Source organism: Notolepis coatsorum, assembly GCF_963971535.1.
Source record: "Notolepis coatsorum genome assembly, contig: SUPER_7_unloc_3, whole genome shotgun sequence".
Taxonomy (NCBI): Eukaryota; Metazoa; Chordata; class Actinopteri; order Aulopiformes; family Paralepididae; genus Notolepis; species Notolepis coatsorum.
Genome location: NW_028174878.1, coordinates 522080 through 549674, shown reverse-complemented (window position 1 = coordinate 549674; position 27595 = coordinate 522080). Strand labels below are relative to the sequence as shown.

The window sequence follows — 27595 nt, the reverse complement described above, 5'->3', positions numbered from 1 at the left end:
ACTGTATTGTACCCATTCTGCAATCTGTTACTACAATTTTCATTCATCATTCATTCAGTATATTCCTTGTATGCGCACCGGCGCCCCTGATTGACGCTCTCGAACAACCACCAGCATCAAGAGAGGTCTCGCGATGGTGGCAACCATCAGCATCAAGAGAGGTCTCGCGATGGTGGCAACCATCAGCATCAAGAGAGGTCTCGCGATGGTGGCAACCATCAGCATCAAGAGAGGTCTCGCGATGGTGGCAACCAAGAGAGGTCTCGCGATGGTGGCTATGTCTCGTTTGAAGTGAACTGGAGGGATTTCCAAGTTCTGTTAGCCGGTTTACAACAAGCTGCGCCTGCTACTGTTAACAAACCACTGCCAGAGGACTACCAAGTGTCAAAATGTGAGTACATAGTCCGTCTTCGAAACAGAGCTGTTCTGGTAACGTTACCGGTATAACCTATAGTCACTCCCGAGGTTACAACAACACACATGGCTAATGTTAGCTGTGCAAGCAGGACCCAAACACAGCAGCTGGTGGCTAATGTTAGCTTTGCTAGAGTTGGCTAGTCTGCATGTGGCTTTGACAGGTAAACAACCAGACTGTTTTCTATCCTGACGTTCAGTTTGACATGTAACTTAACGTTAGACTACTGGATGAATTAGCTAAATTCGATTTATGAGCCTACCAGCCACACTGAATAGATAAGATACACCTTTATTCATTCAGTTGTCATGGTATTATGGTGCCACTGCCATAGCAGCAACAGCAATGTCTGGAGAGTGGAGAGATGAGATGTACAGGTAGGAATAAGGATCCAAACAACAGTAAGAATAATATATATAAATAAACATCTGATTTGCACTGGATCTCTGTGTGAGTGAACAGGTGACATGTTTGTTTTCAAGTTTGTTTATTATTTGTCACAATACAATACACTTTACTGTGAAATGCTTGGGTTCTGTATGAGCCCCTGAGTGTGTTTCATACAGTAAAAGAGGAATATACAATATACAATCTAAGTACAGTGAGTAAAAATAGGTAAACAGTGAGGTACAAAACTTTAAGGCAAGGTGCAAATGACGTATGAATGTAGTGCAAATCTCTTTAATAAATAGATAACATAATGTAGTGTTAAAGTGTCTAAAGTGAGTGTTAAGGTGAGTGTTTGTTTCAAAGTGAGTGTGTGCATGTGGATGTGTGTGCATTGCAATGAGTGGAGATGATGGGTTGTTACATAGTCATTGTCATTGAGCATCCTGATGGCCTGGGGATAGAAGCTCCTTCTGAGTCTCTCTGTACTGACCATGAGACTCCGGTAGCGCTTGCCTGACCGCAGCAGTTCAAAGAGGCAGTTGTTTGGGTGACTAGAGCCTTGGGCCTGCAACGCTTGTTATAAATGTCATGGATAGTGGGAAGCCCACTTCCAATTGTGCGTTCGGCTGAACGTGTCACTCTCTGTAGTCTGCTACGGTCTTGTGCAGTGCTATTCCCAAACCAGGAGGTGATATTGCCAGTCAGGATGCTCTCTATTGTGCATGACTAGAAGTTCTTAAGGATCTTCTGACTCACTTTGAACTTCCTTAGGCGCCTGAGGAAGTAGAGGCGTTGTCGTGCCTTCTTCACAACACTGTCAATGTGTGTGGGCCATGTCAAGTCCTCGGATATGTAGGCTCCGAGGTACTTAAAACTGTTCACTCTCTCAACCGGTGCCCCGTCGATGCTGAGGGGGCTGTAGTCCCTGACCCCCGACCTCCTAAAGTCCACAATCATCTCTTTGGTTTTGCTGACGTTCAGGGAGAGGCAGTTCTCCCGGCACCACAGCACCATGTTCTCTACCTCTAGATCAGGCTCACCACAACTGTCGTCAGCAAACTTGATGATTGTTTTGTTGTGCCACACAGTCGTGTGTGTACAGGGAGTAGAGGAGGGGACTCAGAACACAGCCCTGGGGGGCACCTGTGTTGAGAGTGATGGATGAGGAGGTGAAGTTGCATCGAACATTGTACATATGTCTAAACTGAACACTGTGACCTCATTTTTTTTACTTCTAATTTTACTATGTTATTTTATTTCATACTTATCTTGTCTTGCACAGTCTCTGGAGCGCAACAGTAAGAAGCATTTTGTATAAAAGTATTCTGTACTTCTGTATGACAACTATTAAAGAAACTTGAAACTTGAAACTTGAAGTTGCCTGCTCTCACCACCTGGGGTCTTCCTGTCAGGAAGTCCAAGACCCACTGGCAGAGGTCGTAGTTTAAGCCCAGGTCTCTGAGCTTGACTACGAGCTTGGAGGGGACTATGGTATTGAATGCTGAGCTGTAGTCAATTAATAGCATTCTCACATAGTTCCCCTGCCTCTTGTCCAGGTGTGATGCTGCTGTGTGCAGCACATGGCCGTCCTCCGTGGACCTGTTGGGGCGATATGCAAATTGCAGGGGGTCCAAGGTGTTGTGGAGGGAGGATCACTAGCTTCTCAAAGCACTTCATGGCTATGGAGGTGAGAGCTACAGGGCGATAGTCGTTGAGGCAAGCGGGCGTGGATTTTTTTGGGTACAGGGCCAGACTTTTTCAGACGGGTGGAGACGACGGACTGTTCTAACTGACAGGTTGAATATGTCGGTGAATACCGGGGCCAGTTGGTCGGCACAGACTTTTAGGACGCGACCGCGGATTCCGTCCGGTCCTGCTGCCTTCCTGGTATTCATTTTCTGTATATATGTACACACTCATCAATAATGTCACTATGCACGTATGTACAGCCCACCCTGGTATATTACTCTGTCCTAGGTCAAGCCCAGGTACAAATATATATAGCTAACCTAGTCTACTCTGTACAATTATACAATACCCCATACTAAGTCTTAGTCTATCCCGGTATAAATAAACACATCTTGGTCTTATAAATAACTATGAATGTACCTATACAAATGTGAATATGCAAGTCATATACAGACTCTGTCCTAGGTCAACCCCAGGTACAAATATATAATAATATAGCTAACTTAAGTCTACCCTGTACAATTATACAATACCCCATACTAAGTCTTAGTCTATCCCCGGTATAAATAAACACATCTTGGTCTTATCAATAACTACTATGAATGTACCTAAACAAATGTGAGTCTAGAAATAGTTAGCTTCCTACCCTGGTTAACCTTTCCCTAACCTTCTAGCCAGCTTGAAGCTACATTCATTGGTCAGTTAATTAAAGCAAAAGAAGTCTCTGACTCTACTGTGTTTCTGTCAGCGGTCAGCTAACTGGGTAGGTAGCATGGTCGTCTTATCCTGTGCTAATATGTTCCCTGTGCTGTAAGTATATGAGCTTGGATAGTTAGTATTTCTAACTTTCACATACATTTAAACTATTTAAATATATATCGGTGACCATATCGGTATCGGGCCTATCGGCCGATGATGGGGATTCAGTATTGATAACAATTAGTAAAACTGGGCAGATATATATTTGCAAACCTATATCGGCTGGTGATAGTTATTTTTGTATTGATTTTGCATTGGTCCCATGAGAAAAACAGAACAACATGTTTATTTATCTGTCTAATTGCTGTGTGTGTGTGTGTTTCCTTTTTGGGCCATGCAGAGTTTGTTTGGGTAACGTTACTTGCATGTGACATAGTGATGTACAAAATGTGACTATCATAGAAATGTGTTTTATTTATACAGATCATATTTGACATCAGTGATATTGGTTTGCTATCGGCCAAAACCTTCATATCGGTACATCCCTACATTTAACTACAGTAACTACCTCCCTGGTTGGTGTGTGTATGTGTGAGTGAATGGGTGAATGTGAGGCAGACGTTGTAAAGCGCTTGGGAGAAAAGCTATTGTATAAATGCAGTCCATTTACCTCCCTAACTTGCTAATGAAGATGTCACTCTTGTCGGTCTGTGACATCTTGAGATGGTTCACGGCTACATACATATAGACAACCAGGCGACCTCTGTGTGTCTGTCGGTCACATTGTCCTCGTCTGTCACATTGATATAGCGTCTGTCTCCTCTTCTCTGCAGCCACACCAGTGACGGTGACCATGAACATGGACGACAACACCACTGTCTTCTCCACGCTCAAGTCCTTTAACTCCTTCATCTCCTGTCCTGAGCCTTCTCGGAGTCGCAGCCTCTCGGATGAACCTTCACGCTCCCTCCTGCAGATGCAGTACAAACGCAGCATGGAGGTATGACCCGCCCGGTACAACCAGCCTTATAGAATAGAATAGAATAGAATAGAAATACTTTTATTATCCCGAGGGAAATTTGACACTGCAAATCGCTCAACATTAAACATTTAGACAGAACAGGTCACGAATAAGAATAACAAAACAAATCAAATTGCCTAAGATAAGAGTAGAATAAAATGGAATAAAAATGATGTTAACCACTTCTGATGTTAACCACCCACAGCTGTGATGTTAACTACCCACAGCCGTAAAAGGAATGTGAATCCCTACCCTCCTTCAAAACCGCTCTCACCTACGGGTGGCTGCATTTAGAAACTGGCCCCTGTAAATGTCAAAATCCCCCCCCCCCCCTACTCCCACTCCCCCACCCCACCCAACCCCCTCTAATGTACAGTTTCTTCCCCTTCGGATACAATTTTTTCTTTATGATGTTCTCTTTCTTACACAGTACTGTATATTTGTCATCTGTCATAAATGCCTTGATGAATTGAAAATGGAGGACCCTGATGTAAACAAGACAAAAGAATTGTTCTGGTCTTCATCCTCTTAGCAGTTGTTTGTATTGAGCCGTAGTGTATTGTACCCATTCTACAATCTGTTAATAAAGTTTTCAATCAATCAAACCACAGAGCAGGCTGTTGAGGAATCCCTTTTGGTTACCCCAAACAATAGCTTAGTTCACACCTAGCTTAGGGATGCACCGATATGAAAATTTGCGACCGATACCGATTGTTCAACTAACACAATCGGCCGATACCGATACCGATATTTGTGGCAAAAAATGTAAAAACTTTTTTTTTGCATTTTTTTTTTTTTTTTTTATGAAACTACTGTATATTTGTATGTCTCTAAATGTTTTGATGAATTGAAAATGGAGGACCCTTATGTAAAAAAGTCGAAAGTCTTTTTCTGGTCTTCATCCTCCAGTCTTAGCACTGTTGTTGTATTGAGCTGTACTGTATTGTACCCATTCTGCAATCTGTTAATAAAGTTTTCAATCAATCAGACAAATGTATAGAAAAGCTTTTATTATAACCATATAACAAAAAATTATATTGTTTATGAAAATGTGTTAGCCCTATGCTTGACTATTATTTTAGGCATGGCAACAAATAAAATAATAATAATAAAATTAATAAATAAAATATTAAATAAATAAATAGGCTACACGTCTCTCTTTTTGCGTTACAAATTGTGCTCACCGATATGAACATAGGCCTCTTTACTTACTTAAAAAAGGAAACATCAAGAAATATGTTTATTTATTTATTATTCCATCATGCCATGTGTGTTTTTTAGGGATGCTCGATATTGGCTTTTTTACCGATACCGATATTGTCCAACTCTTAATTTCCGATACCGATATCAACCGATATCAACCAATACCGATATATGCAGGGTTTCCCCCCCAAAAAACTGAATAATTTCAGATAATTAACATTACATATCTCTTGTTGTGGAATTAACACAACATTATGCATACTTTTGACAATAAATAAAATCAAAATTTGTTCTTACTTTCTTGCCTGGGTAAATAAAGGTTATAGAAATGTAAAAAAAAAATATATATATATATATTTTTTTTTGAAAACCGATACCGATATTTTCCGATATCACATTTTAATGCCAATATTGGTAGGCCGATAATATCGGACATCCCTAGTGTTTTTTAGATATTTTATAATGCTCATGATTATTGCTGAAGTCTGAGTCATACAATACCCACTGGTTTTCATCTTCAACAGACTAACTTGACTACCGTAAAAAGACAAAAAGGTTTATGAGTTAAGAGTTTAAGCTCCATGTTCTCCAGTAATATCTCCATAATCTGAGTTTGCAATGCATGTGTCGTGTCAGGTACAACAGAACAATTTTGATTGACAGTCGATTCTGCCAATTACGTCACACCGCTAGCACCCACCTCCTGCTGTTCTTACCACCAATCGGCAATCGCTTATTCTTTTTTTACTTCAGGGAAGTCCGCCATTGATTTTCGCGAGAGATCAACAACAAAGCTAATAACGTTAGCTCCCCGTGGCCCACGAGTAGATTACCAGCGCTCCGCAGGAGTACTAAACGAGGCATAATGATTTTACTGCAACAAATGTTATAATAAAAGCTTTTCTATACATTTGTCTGATTGAAAACTTTATTAACAGATTGCAGAATGGGTAGAATTCAGTACGGGCTCTCTGAGCAAAGGAAGGAAGTGAGAGATATGAATGAGTAATGCTTGCTATGGTCGGGTAAATAATATGCTGATGTTATTGAACGTGTAACTATATAACGTTAATGTCACAAAACGAATGCCTTTGTTAATCATAAGTAACTTTGATGCAGTAGCGTGTGTGTGGGGGCGGCGTTGTGCAGGTCGCTTGACTGAAACTTGACGGATATACACAAATTGACGGATATTTATCGGCCACTGCCATCTGCAAATTTTTGCTTATCGGCTTGTAAATCACCTATTGGTAGCCTGCTGTTTGGTTGATCGTCTTGTTTACATCAGGGTCCTCCATTTACAATTCATAATGACATTTATGACATACACAACATACAGATATATATCATGACATTTATGACATGATATTAGACAACAGTACAGTAAGTCTGAGTACCACTGGTCTAGAGTATTTAAACTTGATGCTGCATTAGGTATGTAGTTATGTGTAGGGTGGTGCTGAAAAATCTCATTTTACATCTGGTCATTTTAATGAAATACAGTTTGACATGGAAAGCACCCAACCAAAGATGTATCATCACTAGTGCTGTCAGGCGATTAAAACGGTTTATCTAATTTAATTACAGGATTTGTAATTAATTAATCTAATTAATCGCATTTTAATCGCATAACCATTTTATGCCTGATATTCTATATTATATAATCATATTTCAAATTGCATGTGTCCAGATGGCAGAATTCAGTACTGTATCTACAAAACCTTCTGTTTAATCATCTTCCATCTATTAATTTGCTTAGATTTTTCAGGTCTGGTCAATTTGAGCATGGTGTTATTCACAGTCAAAGATAAAAAAAAAAATTTATTGATATTCTCATTTGGTTCATTACAATTTACTCAAAATAAAAATTTCATTCAATCAATCACCGCGCAGATTGATTGATTGAATGAAAATGTTATTAACAGATTGCAGAATGGGTACAATACAGTACGGCTCAATACACCCAATTGTTAAGGGGATGCAGACCAGAGAAAGACTTTCGTCTTGTTTTACATCAGGGTCCCCCACTAATCATCACGGCTGTCTCTCTCTTCTCTCTCCTACGCGTGTTCACCTCCCTGGAACCAGGGCCTGCCGGAGGACGACGAGATGAGGCAGATGGAGATGAGCCACAAGCGAGCGCGCTTCGAGCTGGAGAAGGCCGCCTCTGACAAAGCACGAGACCTGGAGGTACCGAGCTGAAGTTTATAGTCATCCTCTCTTGACAGCTTATCTAAAAAAAACTGAATGAAATAATTATAGTGACTCCGGGGGCCATAGAGCGCAATGCATAAAAATGATTACAGCACAGTACATTCTAGATTCAAGAGTTTTAGTCATCACATACATACCAGGGCATATACAGTGACATGTGGTTGGCCATGCCCGCTACGATTGTGCAATAAAACGATAGTAATGGTAATAATAATAAAAAGATAACTAGAATAGACATGGTAAATGTACAATAAATAAATAAATCGCTTAAAGGCACTGGATCCTATGTACATTCCTATACAATGTGCAGTTTTTCTTCTATGTCCCTAATTATGCTATACTTGCTGTTACTAACTATACAACAATCGCAACAAGTTATTTTCTTAGTGTCCTTTTCTTGTGTGTTTAAAGTGACCTGTGGTGCGTTTGTGCGAGTGCAGAACGTTGTGTTGTGTGTGTTCATGGGTGCTTGTGTGTGGAGAGATCAGTGTTCTGATGGCCTGAGGGAAGAAGCTGAGTCTTAGGGTGTGTTCACATCTGAAAGTCCGGACTTTCCGTGGATAGTCCGGACTTTCTGGTGGACCGAATGTGAAAATGATACATTGTTTGTGTTGTGAAGGATCAGATTAAACCGAATATATATATTTATTTATATATATATATTTAATAGTATTTGTATATCGTTTGATATCCCCTGTATATTCCTTGTACAATATGCACTGAATATCCCTTTAGTCTACTAAACAGCCCATAATAGTTTCATTCTACCATTGGACGAGAACCTGGCGCCAGCAGCCATACCCCTAGGTTCAAGTTCAATCGTGCCGCCCAACATGTCGTGGCAAGCCCGGTTCCGCGTAGGAATACGTCTGGCGAAATACGAATGGTACTATTTGTTCACAGCGCATATATATATGGCGCAAGTAAAGTAGAACTTTCTTTTAGTCCATTAGTTCTTTACCCTCCAACCGAGTAACAGACGCGAAGCCTCACCCACGACGCACGTGTGGTGCAGTAAGGCCTACTTGGCCTCAGAATAGGCATTGAGATATCGTGTGGATTAATAGTTGAATTGTCATAGTTTGGCACTATACCGTCGAGTTGGACGTATTTCTATTAAGCTAATAATAGTCTATTATGTATGGTGCATCGTTCGGTTAGAGTTATAAAGTTATCAGTACCCCCATCGTTCCTGACGTTATCTGGAGTCTTAACCAGGCTGGGCAGACCACTAGTGGTGCTTGCATCCGAGGAGCTCCGGGCCAGGACGAGGAGACCTGTACATTGGATTACTTTACCCGGACGACGGCGAGCCTTCCACGGCTTGGATTATGCTTTGGGTGCTTTGATTATTCCATGGATAACGGCCAACACTGCTGAGTGTTGGAACTACCCCCCGGAGAGGAGTCCAGGTGAGACGGCGCTCTACACCAGTGAGGTCGCCTCACGTCTCTCCGTTGTGGACCGGCAGCTACCGTCCACCAGAGGGTCCAGCTGTATTCATCTGCGGACCGAGGTTCTGTGGGCACCGTGTTCAAGACTTTGAATTCTCCCAAGAAATCGTCGGCCAGATGGGATACCGCCAGCGGCTCTTCTAACCCCCCCCTCCTACTGTCTTACAACCAGCGGGACCCCCCCCCCCCCCCCTTAGTGTATCCAGCTATAATCATTTAAGTACCATCGCTATAGTTCCCTAAAGAACCAGGTTGTATACTTACTCCCTGCGTAACCAGAGATTGGACATTCAATGTTGATTTACCTACGAATACTCATTTGCCATACAAGTGCATTTCAAATCATAAATGTCATCAAGTGAACGTTGTATATACCCTTTGCTATATAAAATATTCGATTTGTACATTTGTGTGGACTTCGTTTCATCAGGTGGGAAAGTGTTCATCATATCTATATCATGTACTGGATGGCCAGAAGTTAAAGTACAAGAGGTAGTGGTTTAATAATACCATACTTATCAATACAGTCAGGGAATTGTACCCCTCAGTTACAGTTTGCTTTTGGTCTGCGTTCACACTACCCTGTTTGGTGCGGATCTAATTTGTAAACAAAGGACATGCTGTCGCCAAGTCGTTCATCTATTGGACTAGCACTCAAACGTAAACAGTTGCCGCCAGCGTATTGACACACCTCGCCCACACGCCGACTGTTTAGATTTCATTTGTCTAGCTGTCACTCTCATGCCTGGTTGCTATGCTTGTTGCTATGCCTGTCACAAGTGACGTATTAACATTTGCGGGTTTAGCGCGCGAGGGAAAGAGCCTTCACCTCGTCGTTACCCCACGCTGATCCTCGACTCATTGCTGTCTTTTTTTTATTTTTAGCCGCTGTGAGATACAGACAAGGCTGCTAATGTGAGGATGAAGTTATTAGGTGGAGTTGCGCCTGCGCGCTCTTTGGGGAAGAGTTGGGTCGCGACTCGCGCGACTGCTCATTCATCTAGAGAGACAGAAAGAGAGAGAAAGAGAGAGAGAGAGAGATAGAGAGAGAGGAAGAGAGAGACTGTCCGCGCGCCTGTCATTCATTTGAGTTGGGTTGCAACGTGCGCGCAAGCTGTCACTTGGCGCTGTCAAATTGGGTCGCGCGACCGCCGCCACTAGGCACCTGTCACTCATTTGCTCTAGATTAGATACTATATAAAGTTCGTTTTGCGTTCACACCAACAGCAAACGAACCATGGTCCACTTTGAAACGAACCGAGTCCCAACTTTTCAAGAGGACCATGGTTCGGTTGTTTGGTCCTCATTATAGTTCGGTTTGCGTTCATACCTGTACAAACCAAACGGACTATCGATCTAAAGGGACCATGGTCCACTTAAAGTGGACCAAACAGGGTAGGTGTGAACGCGCCTTTAGTCTCTCTGTTCTTGTTGCGTGTATACGGAGGCGCTTGCCTGACCGCAGCAGCTTGAACAGGCTGTTACATAAACCCTCTGAGGTCGGAGCTCCCGTGGGCGGGAGAACAAAAGAGACGAAAAGCTGTGAAAACGGCCACATCTCGGCAGAGATGATTTTTCATAAATGCCTAAAATGTTACGCAAAGAATTAGGTACAAAAAATTTGATTTTCGCAATATTTCTAGTGCTTTGAAATGTTCTATATCTGTTTCCTTATTTTCTAAATGTAATACGACTTGTAAATGGGTTAATTATTGTTAACTTGTCCGGCTGTAGAATCTCCCTTGCTCTCTAAAGAACTACATCGTAGGGGAGGGGCTGAGTACTTTCACAGACGTGCATAAAAAAGCCCAAACCTCAGAGTTAGGTGCTATAGATAAGATTCAGCCACTAGATGTCGCACTAGAGCACCGGTATGTCATTCATCCACTTCAGAAATGGGAAGTAGCCGAGGGGATACATGCACGCAACATGTAAACGACAACATTCATTTGGAGTACTTTTTGGGGGGGGGCGGCAATACTTTTTAAATGTTTTATTATTATGTTCTTGGTCGATTTTTATTTGTTTATTGGACAAGTCCGGCAGAGAGGAAGGATGTGAGAGAGATATGGGGGAGGACATTCGGCAAAGGTCGCCGGGGTCCGGGAGTCGAACCCGGGACGCGTGTAGCTTATTGCCAGCGGAAGAGTGCAAGAATGCTTCTGCCTTCGTCACCGACGCCCATGTGACCGCGGCAGCGCGAGAGAGCGGCAGTGCGGAAATAGGCTGTCTATTGCCATTCTCTAAGACAAACTCTAACCTTAACCAGCTCCTTAACAGCGCCTAAAGTCCTAAACTTAACCCTTCTAACCTTAACCAACTCCGAAACAATGCCTAACCTTAACCTTAACCTTAACCATGCCTAACCTTAACCTTAACCATAGAAAGAATATTGCCATTCTCTAAGACAAACTCTAACCTTAACCAGCTCCTTAACAGCGCCTAAACTTAACCCTTCTAACCTTAACCAACTCCGAAACAATGCCTAACCTTAACCATGCCTAACCTTAACCGGCGAAAGAATACACGGTAAAAAAAAAAAAAATTGAAGGGATTCGAACTTGTCACCAATGGACCGCAGGACCGCAGCGCTGCCAGGTGAGCTAAGCTTCGAATGAAAATCATCTGGGATTACGGCTACATAATGCCGCAAGCTCTGCCGCTCCGCTCTACGGCTGCCACGCCTGCCGCGGGGCGTGTCGCAGCCAATCAGGGAAAACGCGGAAGCACTCGGGCGTACTCTTCCGCTGGCAATAAGCAATAAGCACCCGGGACGGCCGCGTTTCACTACAGTGCGTTACGTGGTGCGCCACCCTGGCGCCCCTGGGAAGCAATACTTTTAAAAGCTCTGTGGATGAAAAAAAAGATTCTAGATCTATAGCACCTTTAAAACATAAACAGTAGCTAAAAAAACTATATAGGAGCATCAGACTTATGTTAAAACATCAAGGATGGGGCAGCAGACATTACAATGGACACAATGGACATAACATGAATGCAATACAGTGGGTTGAGAAGGTACTCCAAATACTGTATTGACCATTTACACATGAAACTCTTTGGTGAAAGAACCCCACATGGATTGTATTGGGTCTTTAAGCCTGTCTGCTGCTGCTAATGGGCCGCCACAAAAACATGTATTAATCAAACGCTGGATTAAAAATCTGTTACCCGCTGAACTTACATGACTCTATAGAGATCTGTTTAAAGCCCGTTATAGAATAAAAAAGAATGCATGGTGTACATTAACACAAGGGCGTTAATTAAAAGCTACGTTAACTAATGAGGTGTTAATGAATTTCGACTCCAGCGCGAAGTGGACCGGAACCAGGACCTACTGGGGCGAATCAGGCGGCTGCAGGAGAGGGAGGAGGAGTCGGCTAAGAGCCAATCGGAACAGGTGGAGGCAAACCGAGCACTGCGCAAAAACCTGGACGGTCTGAACAAGAAAGTGGAGGAGAGGGACACAAGACTGAACACGTCTAACCAGGTACACACACACGCCACACACACCACACGCACACGCACACAAATAAGTTAGTTTGTCTTTGTTTTGAAGTTCATCTTAAAACGAAGGAAACTAAGCATAACTAGGAGGGATATGAGGACGGTGTGTACTATATGTAGCTAGGAGGGATAGAGAAAAGACACATTTCATTTGCCCAGTGTAATAATAATTCATTACATTTATATAGCACTTTTCTAGACACTCAAAGCACTGCCCACAATGTAGGGTGGAAATTGCCTCCTTCATCACCACTGGGTGCTACCAGTCACTGGTAGCACCCAACCTTGGGCTACGCAGGCTCAATGGCTGCCATACACTGACACCAGGCACACATCACACTACACAATGGCTGACCGGCTCAGGAGACAGGGATTGAAATCAGCCAATTAAGGGGAAGGGATGATTAATTGTAAGGCTCAGACGATATGCCATTTGGAAGAATCAATAAATCGGGACAATTATCGATGCATATCAATATTTTGATTAGAATTATTCTCTTTTTTATTATTATTATTATTATTATTATTATTATTATTATTATTATTATTATTATTATTATTATTATTATTATTATTATTATTATTATTATTATTATTATTATTATTATTATTATTATTATTATTATTTAAACAACAAATGTATGTTTATTTTGCAGCAATTCTTTGTTGTTGCCGCTATATATAGTGTTACAGATTTCCCCATTCAAAGCTACCACAGTGATCCTTCTCATTTTTATAGTCGGTGGTCTCTGCATGTGATGGAGGAGTGCACTGCATATTGAATTCACAGTGCAGAGTTGCAATTCAACTGACTTTACATGAAATGGGGATGTTTTAACTAAATATGCCGCAAGACCTAGTATTTTAGTATAGTATTAAGTATTTAATTTTTTTTTATAATACTTTTGATGTCACTTATTGATAAGTGGTCTCAGCCTTAATTAAATGGCCTTGATGTGTACATCAAGTCGAGCCTCTTCCTCTTCTTCTCCTTCACCCCTCCTCCTCCTCCTCCCGTCCACCGTGCAGACCATCAGTACTCTGAAGGATGAGCTCCGAGACCTGAAGCAGAAGGTCCAGAACCAGGACTCGACCATCAGCTCTCAGACTCTGGAGAAACAGGCTCTACAAGAACAGCTGGACCTGCAATGCAGGTAGGAACAGACCGCGGATAGTTAAAGAAACCATGTGCAAGTTACTGTGTGGTTTGCTTGCTGATGTTGTGTGAAAATGAATGGAAACACTTCAAATGTGTTTTTACAGCATGTGGCGTAATTTCGCACAGGTTTTTATTCGCGTCAAATCTGTTGGATGGAAGCGCATGAATTCGCATGATTTCTTTTTTTCCCCAAACTTTTAATAATTAGCTTGAAATAAATTCAGTGGATGGAAATGTAGCTCACGTGTGTAAAACAAATAGTCAAGTAGTTCTTCTTCTTCTATAATCAGGAAGTACAAGGAAGTGTCCCAGCTTTGCCAAAGTCTCCAGTCTACACAGTCCTCCTGCTCCGAACACCTCATCAAGATCAAGGTAACTATAACGTCTGGGGTTATCCACAGCTTTTAGCTGGCCGGGTGGCACAGTGGTTAGCACTGTTGCCTCACAGCAAGGAGGTGCTGGGTTCGAATCCCACCGGGGGGGGCTTTGTGGAGTTTACATGGGTTTCCTCCCACCCCAAAAGACATGCTTGCTAGGTACAAACTCCTGCCATTACCATTGACCAAGGTACTGGCCTTATAGCTGGCGACAGTGGCTCAGGAGGTAGAGCAGTCGTCTGGCAATCCGGAGGTTCCCGGTTCGATTCCCGCTCCTCCCGGTCAGCGTGTCGATGTGTCCTTGAGCAAGACACTTAACCCCTAATTGCTCCCGATGAGCAGGTTGGCACCTTGCATGGTTGCCTCCGCCGTCTGTGTGTGAATGTGTGAGTGAATGGGTAAAATGTAAAGCGCTTTGGATAAAAGCGCTATATAAAAAAGCAGCCATTTACCATAGCTGGAGTTGGTCCCTTGACCGAGGTACTGGCATTACAACTGGAGTTGGTCTCTTGACCAAGGTACTGGCATTACAACTGGAGTTGGTCTCTTGACCAAGGTACTGGCATCACAACTGGAGTTGGTCTCTTGACCAAGGTACTGGCATTACAACTGGAGTTGGTCTCTTGACCAAGGTACATTACAACTGGAGTTAGTCTCTTGACCGAGGTACTGACATTACAACTGGAGTTGGTCTCTTGCCAAGGTACTGGCATTACAACTGGAGTTGGTCTCTTGACCAAGGTACTGGCATTACAACTGGAGTTGGTCCCTTGACCGAGGTACTGGCATTACAACTGGAGTTGGTCTCTTGACCGAGGTACTGGCTTTACAACTGGAGTTGGTCTCTTGACCAAGGTACTGGCATTACAACTGGAGTTGGTCTCTTGACCGAGGTACTGGCTTTACAACTGGAGTTGGTCTCTTGACCAAGGTACTGGTATTACAACTGGAGTTGGTCTCTTGACCAAGGTACATTACAACTGGAGTTGGTCTCTTGACCAAGGTACATTACAACTGGAGTTGGTCCCCGCGCGCCACACTGTGTGGCTGCCCACTCTTAAGTACTGCAATTAGTTAGGATGATTTAAATGCAGAGGACAAATGTCCCCAAGGGAATACTAAAGTATAACTTAACCTCAAACATGAATTTGTAACTCCATCAGCATAAGCTATAAACATAAATAAATAAATAAATAAATAAATAAATAAATAAATAAATAAATAAATAAATACAACTATTTTTAGGGAATATCTGGGTTACAAGAAGATTGAGCTAACAAAGCAATTTTGTGTTTTAAACTAAGTGTTTATAACGTGTGGGAATGCTGATGCTGTTTTTCCTCTAACTAACGTCAAGGCAGACACTGTGACGTCCAAATTCACAACGGTTTCCATACATACTAGAGCAGGGGTGTCAAACTCATTTTCACAGAGGCCCACATCAGCATTATGGTTGCCCTCAAAGTAGGGGTGGACGGTATGGTCTAAAATTTATATCACGGTATAATTTGAAGCATAGACGGTAACGGTATATATCACGGTATCAATGTTTCCGTTAGAATATTTTTTTTTGCCTGATAGGCAGGCTATATAAAGAATGACATCCTCAAGGCATGTAGATTTATAATATTTTAACTTAAAACTAGGCTACTTTTGCGTATAAAGTCATTATATTCCAAATAAAATAAGTCCCGAGTCGAGACTCCGTGCTGCTCCCATTGCAAACAGCGGGGCTGGATTTTGCTAGAAGCATATGTAGCTGCAGAGCCGCAGAGCTAGTGGCTCTTTCAGGTCGTTCAGCCGTTTGGTGGGGGGGCGCTGTTGAGCGGGCCTGTGACCAGACCTGAAAGAGCCCCTGGCTCTGCGGCTCTGCAGCTGCATGCTATTTCGCAAATCCACTGCTGCAGCCGTCCTCCCGTCGTTATCATAACACTACACACATATCATAATGTTTACAGCAAACTGTAGAGATCACCAGGTATGTTTTATTAACGTAGAATAATTCATATAAGAAAAACGATAGGTAAGATCTCTTACCTTTCTCCACTGGTTAAAAATGCCAGGAACTGAAATTGAAACTTGCTGTGCGCCGCGGTGATATGTGTTTATTATGAAATGACAATTGCGTGTTGACACGCCCAGTGCGCCCACTGCGCGAAGCCTCCTAAATAACTTTTTCCAGTTTGCACATATCTATTATCTATGACTAATTCGATCTATTTTTAGGGGCAAATGCGATTGAAATAGTCGCGCTGTGGTTACATGACGTCATTGCTATTTTAGAGCTGCCCTACCGGTTACACGGTATAATCAAAATCCATACCGTAGAGCAAATTCATACCGTTTATACCGTATACCGTTTATACCGTCCACCCCTACCTCAAAGGGTCAAAGACCGTATAAATGTTAATGTAATGTAAAATAAATGTAGCTACTCATTTACATATTGTTTTTTTTTTATACACTTTTTCTCCCATTTTCTATATTTTCTCCCATCCCAATTTCGTATCATCCAATTCAACCCTCCCCTGTCACGAACGCTGTTTCTTGCCTCCCACAAGCCGGCTGCAATGTGGACTAAGTCATACATAGCACAAGTCCCCTCCGGTACTTGAGGTAACAGCAGTCGCATCTTTTCACCTGCGCAGCTCGATCTCTCAGTGGCGAGGAGTAACGCGTGGGAGGCTCACGCTGCCCCCAACACTTCCTGATTCTACTGCGCAGGCGCACCAACCGACCTGTAGGAGTCGCTGTCCACAACGCCCGATCCACACCCATCAGTTTCCCACCCCCTAATACGGCCAATGTGTATTAGTATGAACGACCAGCTAAACTGAAAGCAATGTGGAGCGCTGGGCTCGAACAGGCGAGCCCAGCGTCTCCGCATTCGTGGCGAGCGCCTTGCCCACTACGCCACGTAGCCGCCCCTCATTTACATATTGTTAAACATGTTGTTTCTGTATTTATTACTTAATCAAGTTACACATATTGCATAGTATGCATTTGCATAGATGTAAAAATATATGTTAGCTTATGTTATTTTAACAAATACTTTTAGTTTATCAGAACCCCATATTACTCCATCAATCGATGATCAAACCATTCAAGTAAATAACAAAGAAGAATATCATCAAATACAAGCTATGACATTAAGTTTGTTCAAAACCTTTTTGTCACAGTCAAGAGGGGCAGAACTAACAACGTTAGGTTATGACTATAACCAAGTTCTGTCAGTTAGTGGTGACGCTTGGCATCACACTGCACTATCTCGCGTACGTGCACGCGCACTGAATAAACCACAAATGTACCTTTAATACCAGTATTAGTCTGACCACACCCCTCATCAGCTTACCTTCATAAGCAGGTGTGTGGTCACCTGCTCTCCTCCTTCCCAAGCTTTCACCACAAGGTGAGGTCAAGGGCTGCAGCGGCCGTCTGATGCCAAGCGTCACCACTAACTGACAGAACTTGGTTATAGTCATAACCTAACGTTCTGTTCCGTTAGTGGCTCTGCTTGGCATCACACTGCACAATGGGAGGCCAAGCGGAGCCGCTGGCTGACAAATACACCCCGCTGACAGCCCCCCAAAACCATCAGAACAGGGAGGGCCGAGCCCCCCCGACCCCCCCTAATGGAGGGCATCCCCCCTATTAGGGGCTTCACGGGAAGGCGACGGACCCGACCGTGCGAAGAGGCACTCAAGCAACTTAACGCACAGGGTGAGCAGACCGTGGCTTGACCCCACGACTACACACACGCACAACCCGCATGCCACCCGGGAACGAACGGAGGAACAACCTCGTTACTGCCCCCAGAATCACGGGGTCAAGGGCAAACCCAACCCCGTGGCAAGGCCGTAGCAGCGGAGCGCGAAGGAAGACCCAGACCCACCAAAAGGACTGGACTCCCTGGAATGGGGGCCCGGAGAAGTCCATGATGCCAGCATCAAGACCCCACCAGGTGGGCACGTAGTGCCTTGCCCCCCACATCGCCAGCGTATTCGGACAAAGGCCCCCCAGTTACTGCACCTGGTAATCCCAGGCGGTATCCCAACCAAGTACTAACCAGGCCAGAACCTGCTTAGCTTCCGAGATCGGACGAGATCGGGCGTGTTCAGGTCGGTATGGCCGTAAGCCGAGCGGGCCCCGTCCCCCCAACAGTACACCGCCTGGCACACTGACCCTGCAGAACAGACAGTCAGCATGGCCGTAAGCACACAAAAAAGGTTAACCAACGGAAGCAGGCAGCGCACCGGGGAAAAACCAGGCAACAGGCTGTTAACCCTAGCCTGGAGACTGTGGACGAGACAGGCGCCAGAGGGGACAGCTGAACACAGCTGCCCCGGCGGAAGGGGCGTATGCTGGCGTTGTTGCATGACCAAGCCTCCATTTAAAAACCCCCACCCAGAGGGGTCGAGGCAGAGAAGGCTGACACGATTGGCAGACGTCATGAACGTGCAGGGGCACCCTCAAACGGTGAACCCGGGAGTTGACACTGCACCAACACACCAGGGAATCAACCACCTCGGTGTTACCCAATGCGGTGGTTGTTCCTATAACCCCTCAAGAAAAAACTCCAAAACACACCTGCGGGTATACACCGGCTATACCGCAGTACAAGTGTTTCAGTTTCCAAAAAGGGTTAACCCAGGCCTACGGGTCGCAAACATCACTTCGGACCGGGCCTGGCGGTACGGGAAGCACAGGGTCACCAGAGGAGGTCAAAAAACCACCCCCACAGGCCCCTCTTCGCCATGCGTGAGAGAGGAGCGAAAAATAATGGAGAACCAGCCCCTAAGCACACCGTACTTGGTATTCCCAGGCGGTCTCCCAACCAAGTATTAACCAGGACCAACCTGTGTAGCGGCCGAGATCCGACGAGATCGAGCGCGTACAGAATGGCATGGCTGTAAGCCATGACGACAGTGCTGAGTAAAAACATACCCAACCAGGGTCTCCATAGCGCTTAACCCTGTGACACCCAGACCGACCTGGCATTTTTCCCCCTGAAAAAAGCCCAAGTCCCTCAGGGTACCAGAACAGCAGATCTGCATCCCCGGCGGACAACGGGTTCAACTGATCTGGACCAGCGTGACCAGAACCAGTCCCGTGCCCTAACCACGCCGACATGCCTACTCCAGGAGAAGGGCAGATATGCGTGTTGATCTTAACATGAAAAGAAGGCGCCACCCAGACGTTCGGACGAACCGCGCCTGGTGGCCCACCCCAAGGGCGTGAGACCCCACCACATATGTTCAGATCCATCCCGTCATCATCCCCCAGACATGAACGAGAATCCGTCGACAACCCACCCAGGTCATGGGATGTGGTCGTCGGAAGAGGAAAAAAACCCCATCTCAGTTGCTTTATAAAAACGCTGTTTCAACCACAAGCAACCAAGGCGTGCCAGTCAATCGCCTGTTTACAGCGAGCTAGCACTATACGTGCGTCGGGACACACCCCCATCAATGAACAGGCTATTTAGACCTGTCATTGAATCCCCAAGGCGCCCAGGGGAACGACAAGAGGGGTGTGACACTCCCTAACTCCAACACTTCTGGAATAGAAAGAAGGAAGCATCAACAGTATGTATCCCAGTCTACACAGCCGGGGTAACATTTTTTCACATTTTTACATCCCACCACCCTCCCATAGGAAAGAGACGGGGATCCCCAGAGAGACTTCCCACGCGAGCTGTACAGATTGAAAAGAATATATTGCACCTTGAGCCATGTAAAAAACTGGTTTTAGGGCCTCCGGGGAAGAGGCACTGAACCCATACACACTCAATAAACGAATTGAATCGAATATACATACAATAGAAAAGGACCCTTCTAGAGGGTCCACTCACTTTGACAATCTGAGGAGGAAGGCTCTGTACTCTGATGGAGGCTTCCTCACATGGAAGAAGGAGTCCGAACTCACAGAAGGCCTGAATAGGCGCTTGGTGAGGAGGAGCCCTGACCACCCCCCCTGAAAACAGATCCATCACATGGACCTGAACAGCACACGGAAGTCCTACCAACAGAGACGCGCACGGTGACGTACTCTATGGCGGGGGAATTCCTGCGGTGCACACGGCCAATATACCAGGCCGTGGGACCAGGAACTCCCTCCCCCCCCCCCCCCCCCCCCCCCCCCCGTAACGTGCCGAACCGCCACGTGACGGGAACCTTGAAGGACAGGGGGTGTACCCCTGACCGACAGAACAATGGGGAGAGGAAAGGTTACCAGTTCACCCCTTTACGACCCCACACCCATGATACGATGTAATGACAAAAAGAGAATATGACACAGTCATAGTCAGCTCTATGAAGCGTTTCACAGCTCCACACAGCGCATGAGCTAACCTGCTATCTGATTTTTACTAAGGAAAAACACAGAATAGAGAGGGCTCTAAGAACCCCGGTCCAACATACACATGTGCTTCTGTGGCCAGTACAACCCAGTTGTAGGTCACATGACACACACAACCCATCATCACCTACAAAAAATGGCAAAAACACTCAACAGAGGAACGCCGTTTTTTTTTTTTTTCACAATGAGAGAATACATCATTCTTGATTAGTATCGACCACAGGCCTTGCTAAGCACACATGACAGCAACCAAACCAATTTCCCTTTAGGAAATAAGTTTCTCCAGCAGATTTAGCACAACCTCAGCAATCAAGCTAAGAGTTACATCGTATCCCTACCACACAAAAGACACAATTAATGCACAACATGTCTGATAGGAGGATGAAAAAGTCCCCAGGGAACCGGGGGGGAAACACAATCCTCCTATTTTACCCTCAATACGGCCAGTTAAAACAGGAACACCTGTTAATGTGTGAACACACTGTTCATTGTCATTACAGTCTGAGAAAGAACATTCTTTTACTCACTTGTCACCAAGCATAGCTTCATAGGTTAGTTACCTTAGTTGTGAGTACACGGTACATATAAACACCATGATGTTTCTCACACAACAACCAGATCATTACATCCCGATTTGCACGGAGAAGCTAACTGCCAGTGACAAAAAACAGCTCACACATAACCCGCAACTAGGGATGCTCGATATTGGCTTTTTTACCGATACCGATATTCCGATATTGTCCAACTCCAATTTCCGATACCGATACCGATACCGATATCAACCGATACCGATATATGCAGGGTTTCCCCCCCAAAAAACGGAATAATTTCAGGTAACTAATAATTTCACTGGATGCATTCAAAAGGCTTTCTAAATGTAAGCATTATCTGTGCAAAATATGATCATTAAAAAAGTAAAAATGAACATTTTAAACCAACATGCATACTTTTGACAATAAATAAAATAAGAATTGGTTCTTACTTGCTTGCCTGGGTAAATAAAGGTTAAATAAATGTTAAAAAAAAAAAAAAAAAAAAAAAAAAATTGTTATTGTTTTTTTTTTTTTTTTTACCGATACCGATATTTTCCGATATCACATTTTACTGCCGATATCGGCCGATAATATCGGTCGGCCGATAATATCGGACATCCCTACCCGCAACGTATCCTAAATGCATTGCAACAACACACGTTTTGGGAAAAAACACCGTTATTCACAATACATTTAGCAAAGTAAAACCAGAAGACGTGTTATGAGGTCTGGTCAACCCCGTTCCTACCCGGAACGCAGATCAGCGAAGTGCAGTCACAGACACCGTAGGAACACAGCCGCTCCTGTGTTGTCCGAACTGGGTAGCGTCACCGCCCCAACCCGTACTACAGTCCCCCGTTGATGCAACCTTGCCGTCCAGGCTCAGGGCAGGGTCGACGAAACATCCCCTGTCAAGGATGACGTCGCGGTCAAGAGTGTAAAACATGTTAAAATCAAAGCACGTTCAACAGAATAGCATCAAGCTAACGGCCGCTCCAACCGTTCGGGTGCTACTGCTTCTGCTTGCGAGACGCCGAGCTAACGACGCACGCGATCAGAAGCGAGCTCACGGCGGCGCGCGAGAAGCTAAGCTACCCCGCGCCAGCCATGGCCTATAGCAGCAAGCTAACGTTACCTAGCGACCACGACATGCTAGCCCCGCAGCTAACAGCTGACTGGCTAATAGTAGGCCCTAAGCAGGCCATGCAGCGATCCAGCAGGCTAACGCAGCAGTTAACAGCTGACTGGCTAACCGTAAGCTATGAACATGTAAACAATGACATAACACTCACCCAGACAGGCCGCCGTTCTGAACCTCTCCTCACTTTTTAAGAGAAGAGAGAAAACAAGATGTCAACACCGCTTCACAACGGTGACTTTACCACACCCGACGGAATCAGCACAGTACCAACTGGCCTGTGTAGCTGACTTTGAACATGAATCTGCCGCTATCGCACATTACATGCACATATCCCCTCGTGAAGGAATACTCTCATTTGGATATGAAAGATGGGGCCTTAACACGGTGACAGAGAGAATCCACTCGTCCAGAACACACAGGGATCACCAGTGTCAATGGTCGCGGGCCCACTAGTTAAAACTATAATGGTCTTCAGACCAAGGCCTTCTGTCGCCTAGGTGGCTGAACAAAGGACCCTAGCCTGGGGCCGGTTTCCATAAACTTTGTCAAGTAGCCCCCATAGCACTAACAGACAAGTGGAGCCCGCCAGCAAACACTACTCACCCAACCTGGAACGCACCGCTTCTCACAACAGCGGCATGTCCGACAGTTCAGCTGTGGCCTGACAGGTTTCACCCCAACAAACACAGCAAGGAACTGCAGTTGAGAAGCATGCAGCGGCGTGCTCCCAATACGAAAACCGGTGGAGGGTTTTTAGAATGATCATCATCTTCTAGACACTCCAGTACGAAGACAATATCGCCGTATTTTCTCGAAAAATAGTGAGAGAGAAAATAAAGATATGATGTCAACGTATCACTCCTTGTAAACTAACTACCTTTCCCCTAACAACAACACGTCAAGTGGGGTACTACCAAGGCACTTCCTTGTGGTGAAAGCGAGAAGGAGGAGAGCAGGTGACCACACACCTGCTTATGAAGGTAAGCTAATGAGGGGTGTGGTCAGACTAATACTGGTATTAAAGGTACATTTGTGGTTTATTCAGTGCGCGTGCACGTACGCGAGATAGTGCAGTGTGATGCCAAGCAGAGCCACTAACGGAACAGAACTGTGAGCTGCAAAGAACACGTGGGACAGATGTAGCAGATGTTACAAAAACAAATGGCTGCACACAACCTTGCAGAGGCCATACATCCAACTAATGGAAGATAGTTTAATTAACTTTAATTAACAGATTGCAGAATGGGTACAGTACAGTACAGCTCAATACACACAATTGTTAAGGGGATGCAGACCAGAGAAAGACTTTCGTCTTGTTTACATCAGGGTCCCCCATTTTCAATTCGTAATGAAATTGCTATTATGTGTCTGCATGAACACACAACTGTAACTGTACTAAAAAATAACAAAATAAGGGTTGTCTCAGTTCACAACTATATTGGTCAAGTTTTGGGTGGGACTTGTTTGCGTCCCTACTGCTTCTTATTCAATTGAGCGAGATGCTCGGTTATGTCACACAGCCAGTTTGCATCTGACAGTTCAGACAATATTTCTTCAACCCTTTGTTACCTATTCCGCCTGGATCTTTTTTGTATTTTGGGCTGTAAAATTGTCAAAGAATGTCTGAGGAGTAAGTGCTTTTGGCTTTTTCCCTTTGTTACTTCATCAATACCTCAGATGTTCAACATACATGTACAGTATGTGTAAGAATGTGTAATAAGTAAGGCTGTCAAAGTTAAAGCTTTATTAACGCATTAACCCACAATTATTTTAACGCCGCTATTTTTTTACCCAAGATTAATGTTAAAAAAATATATATATATATTTATTTTTTTATTTTTTTTACCAGAGCTCTTGGGGGCCACATCAAATGATGTAGCGGGCCACATTTGGCCCGCAGGCCTTGAGTTTGACACCTATGTACTAGAGTGATGCATACTGGAGCCGTACATACTGGAGCCTTACATACTGGAGCCTTATATACTGGAGCCTTACATACTGGAGCCTTATATACTGGAGCCTTACATACTGGAGCCCTACATACTGGAGCCCTACATACTGGAGCATTATATACTGGAGCCTTACATACTGGAGCCTTACATACTGGAGCCCTACATACTGGAGCATTATATACTGGAGCCTTACATACTGGAGCCTTACATACTGGAGCATTACATACTGGAGCATTATATACTGGAGCCTTACATACTGGAGCCTTACATACTGGAGCCTTACATACTGGAGCCTTACATACTGGAGCCTTACATACTGGAGCCCTACATACTGGAGCCTTATATACTGGAGCCATGTATTTCATTGATACTCTGGCCAGAGCCTACTCACGAACGTTCCAATGCTGTCTTCGGGATGATTCACTGAATCGCTGTATGAGTGGTTCCTTTCCAACGCTGTGGTTGATCGATTCCTTCCTTTCCAACGCTGTGGTTTATCGATTCCTTTTTGCGATCACAGCGTTTTCCAACCTTCTTTCTTCACCAAACAAATAGTTTTCTTCTGCGAGTTTTCTGACTTATTGTAGCGGCCTCTGCCTGGGTCCGCTTCTGGTGGCAGTCTGCGAGGTATTCCGTATGCGCTTTCTAATCAATAATAGTCTCCACTCTTTCAGTTCCGTTGTCGGATATCAAATGGATATCCGATTTATTTAGAAAAGCTATTTACTTGGAAGATGGGACCAAAGCGGTCAGAAAACTGTGTGCCATTCCCCGTTCTACACCCACCCAGGTGATTACCATTACTAATTTATGCCCTCAGCTGCGCAGTGTCTGGTCCGCCTAGACGGTGCCATTCAGGCAAGTCGGGTGAACCACCCACAATACAACTGAGGCCAATCCATTTTCCCAGAATAGGCAAACACTGGGCAAGCATTCCCTTTTTGGCTACACAGATAAATCATAACATTCACGTAAATCATATCCTTCTATTTGATATAATAATAACCATAACTAAAACACTCATATGGCTCTTACACATACTAAACTAGATGTAGTGTTTATAAAGTGTGGCAATGCTGCTGATTGATCAGAACCACGAGGCGTGCGCCGGGCCTCGCGGTAACAGCAGATGCGCTGAAGCTCGGCAGCGCTCGGGCCGCCTCCAGTGTTTCTTCAGTAATTGCTTTGTAGCGGCGGAGGCAGGGGGTGATGGTTAGCATTTGTTCCACTTCCTGTTTCTCTTGGGATTGGGCTCTTTGAGTGCAGGTGGCAGCACTGAAACGGTTGATATTTGGATACATTGGTTATGGTTAAAGCACTAAAACCCGGCCTGCTGTCGTTTTGACAGTTAATTGAGGTAGATTGTCTAGTTCATTTCCTTTTTATTTTTTTATTATCTAGTGCTGGTGGCTGATGTCCTCTGGCAGCACGGCTGGATGAGCGTAGAGGACGCGCTGACCTCATCGTGATGTCATTTAGAGTAATCACTCTAAATGTACTAGCGCACTCCACTGCTACTTGCAAAGTAGACCGTTTGCCAAATAAACAACACAACAATCCCAACAAACTCAATTGTGTTTCTCAGTTCATGTGCTTTTTCTTTTGGCCAAATATCTAAAGGTAGAAACACAGCATGTTGAAGGACATTCTGGAAGTCCTTCTTCTCTCATCCATGCCTTTGTAACCTCCCGCCTGGACTACTGCAACAGGGTCCTGTCCGGGGTCCCAAGCAAAACCCTGGACAGGCTCCAGTATGTTCAAAATTCAGCTGCCAGGGTTCTAACCCGCACCAAACCCTGGCAGCACATCACCCCCACCCTCATCCACCTCCACTGGCTCCCCATCAAATCCCGCATCACCTACAAAACCCTCCTGCTCACCTACAAATCCCTCCACGCTCTGGCACCTCAGTACCTCACTGACCTCCTCCACCCCTACACTCAGTCACGGTCCCTACGATCCACGGACACTGGTCAGCTCTCCATCCCCCGAACCAGACTGTGGACCTTCGGGGACAGAGCTTTCAGTGTGGCAGCTCCCACCCTCTGGAACTCCCTCCCCGCAGAACTCCGCACCGCCCCAACTCTGGACTCATTCAATAAACTGCTCAAAACCCACCCACCTCTTTAACCCCTAATCTCTCACTTTATATGTATATGTTGTGTCTGTCCACTGTCTGTTACATTGTTATTCCCCCTCCCCATATGTAAAGCGACCTTGGGTCCCTTGAAAGGGCGCTATATAAAATGAAGTTATTATTATTATTATTATTGTACGTTTTCCAGTCGACCATAAAGTCCTGCAGAGCAGTGGTTGATACTGGAACCATACATACTGGACTGGGAGCGATACATACTGAGTAGGGGTGTAACGATGCATCGATTTGAAAATGTTAGAATCGATTATAATCAAAATGTATCACCAAAAAAAATAACGTACCTTTAAAAAAAAAAAAAAAAATTGTATTTTTTGTGTATTGTTTTTATTGACCTATAGTCCATTCATGCTGAGTGATTCAGTTCCCCCAGCCACATTTGTGTATTCAAATTTTTTTGAGGAATTAACTGATAGAAAATTAATCGAATCGAATCGTTTCGATTCGTGGTCAAATGAAGAGATTTCATGATGCATTGAATCGTTGCCTGAATAATCGTAATCGAAATTAATCGTTGTGAGGTCGCATCGTTACACCCCCTAATACTGAGAGAGATACACACACGCACACACACACAGATTGAAACCTCTTGGTCTGCTGGTGTGTGTCTGTCTGACCAGGAGCTGGAGCGCCGTCTCATGCTGCAGGAGCAGGACATCGCCACGGCGAGGGTGATGAGGACAGAGTTCGCCAGGGTTCCCGATCTGGACAAGGAGTGTCGGCATCTCCGTGCTGACAACGCCTACCTCAGGTGAGCTGCCCGCTGGGTCCCAATACCTCGGTGTCCTAATGACATCCACCATGTTGTCACCATATATCACCATGTCAGTCACAGTGCTGTGATGGTGCGATATATCATGATATTGCAACTTATTACCTTTGTTTCAACTATAAATGATGTCCCCAACGCATGTATCACTTCCGCAACGGATTTAGTCGGATTTCGGTTTCCGGGTTTGCCTGATTGGCCGCGACGGCCACGTGACACGCCGTGGCACGCCCCCGCGGCAGCGGCAGACTCGGCAGGCTTGCCGCTGCGCCCTGCTGTGGCGAGACGCTGGAGTTCACTTCCCTTTCACATCGCGCCACGCTTATGCTGTCTAGCACAGTCTCTAACAGTAACAGTAAGAAGCATTTTGGATACAAGTATTCTGTACTTCTGTATGACAACAATGTATGCCTTTCAAATGTTAAATGATAAATGATTAAATGATACACACTGAAATCTACGCTCTCTCATCCTGCTTTCCACAACGCGACAATATTATTAAACAGCAGCTCTGTCATTGAAGTGGGAAAAGTGAGCCGTATTGTATATTAGTACATTGC

General features: G+C 44.6%; 1 protein-coding gene across 1 annotated transcript in view; it reads left to right on the top strand.

The window, feature by feature from the left end:
* Nucleotides 1–290: 290 nt before the first annotated feature.
* The window catches only part of mad1l1 (mitotic arrest deficient 1 like 1), a gene marked incomplete at its 3' end in the record, with an annotated part of 226511 nt that continues 199206 nt past the window's right edge, over nt 291–27595 (top strand). Inside the window, exons 1-7 of the mRNA XM_084338322.1 lie at nt 291–391; nt 4027–4193; nt 7506–7607; nt 12396–12575; nt 13622–13746; nt 14042–14123; nt 26887–27017. Coding sequence (XP_084194448.1) covers nt 4047–4193; nt 7506–7607; nt 12396–12575; nt 13622–13746; nt 14042–14123; nt 26887–27017 — 767 coding nt within the window. The 5' untranslated portion in view covers nt 291–391; nt 4027–4046. The remainder of the gene's footprint in view (nt 392–4026; nt 4194–7505; nt 7608–12395; nt 12576–13621; nt 13747–14041; nt 14124–26886; nt 27018–27595) is intronic.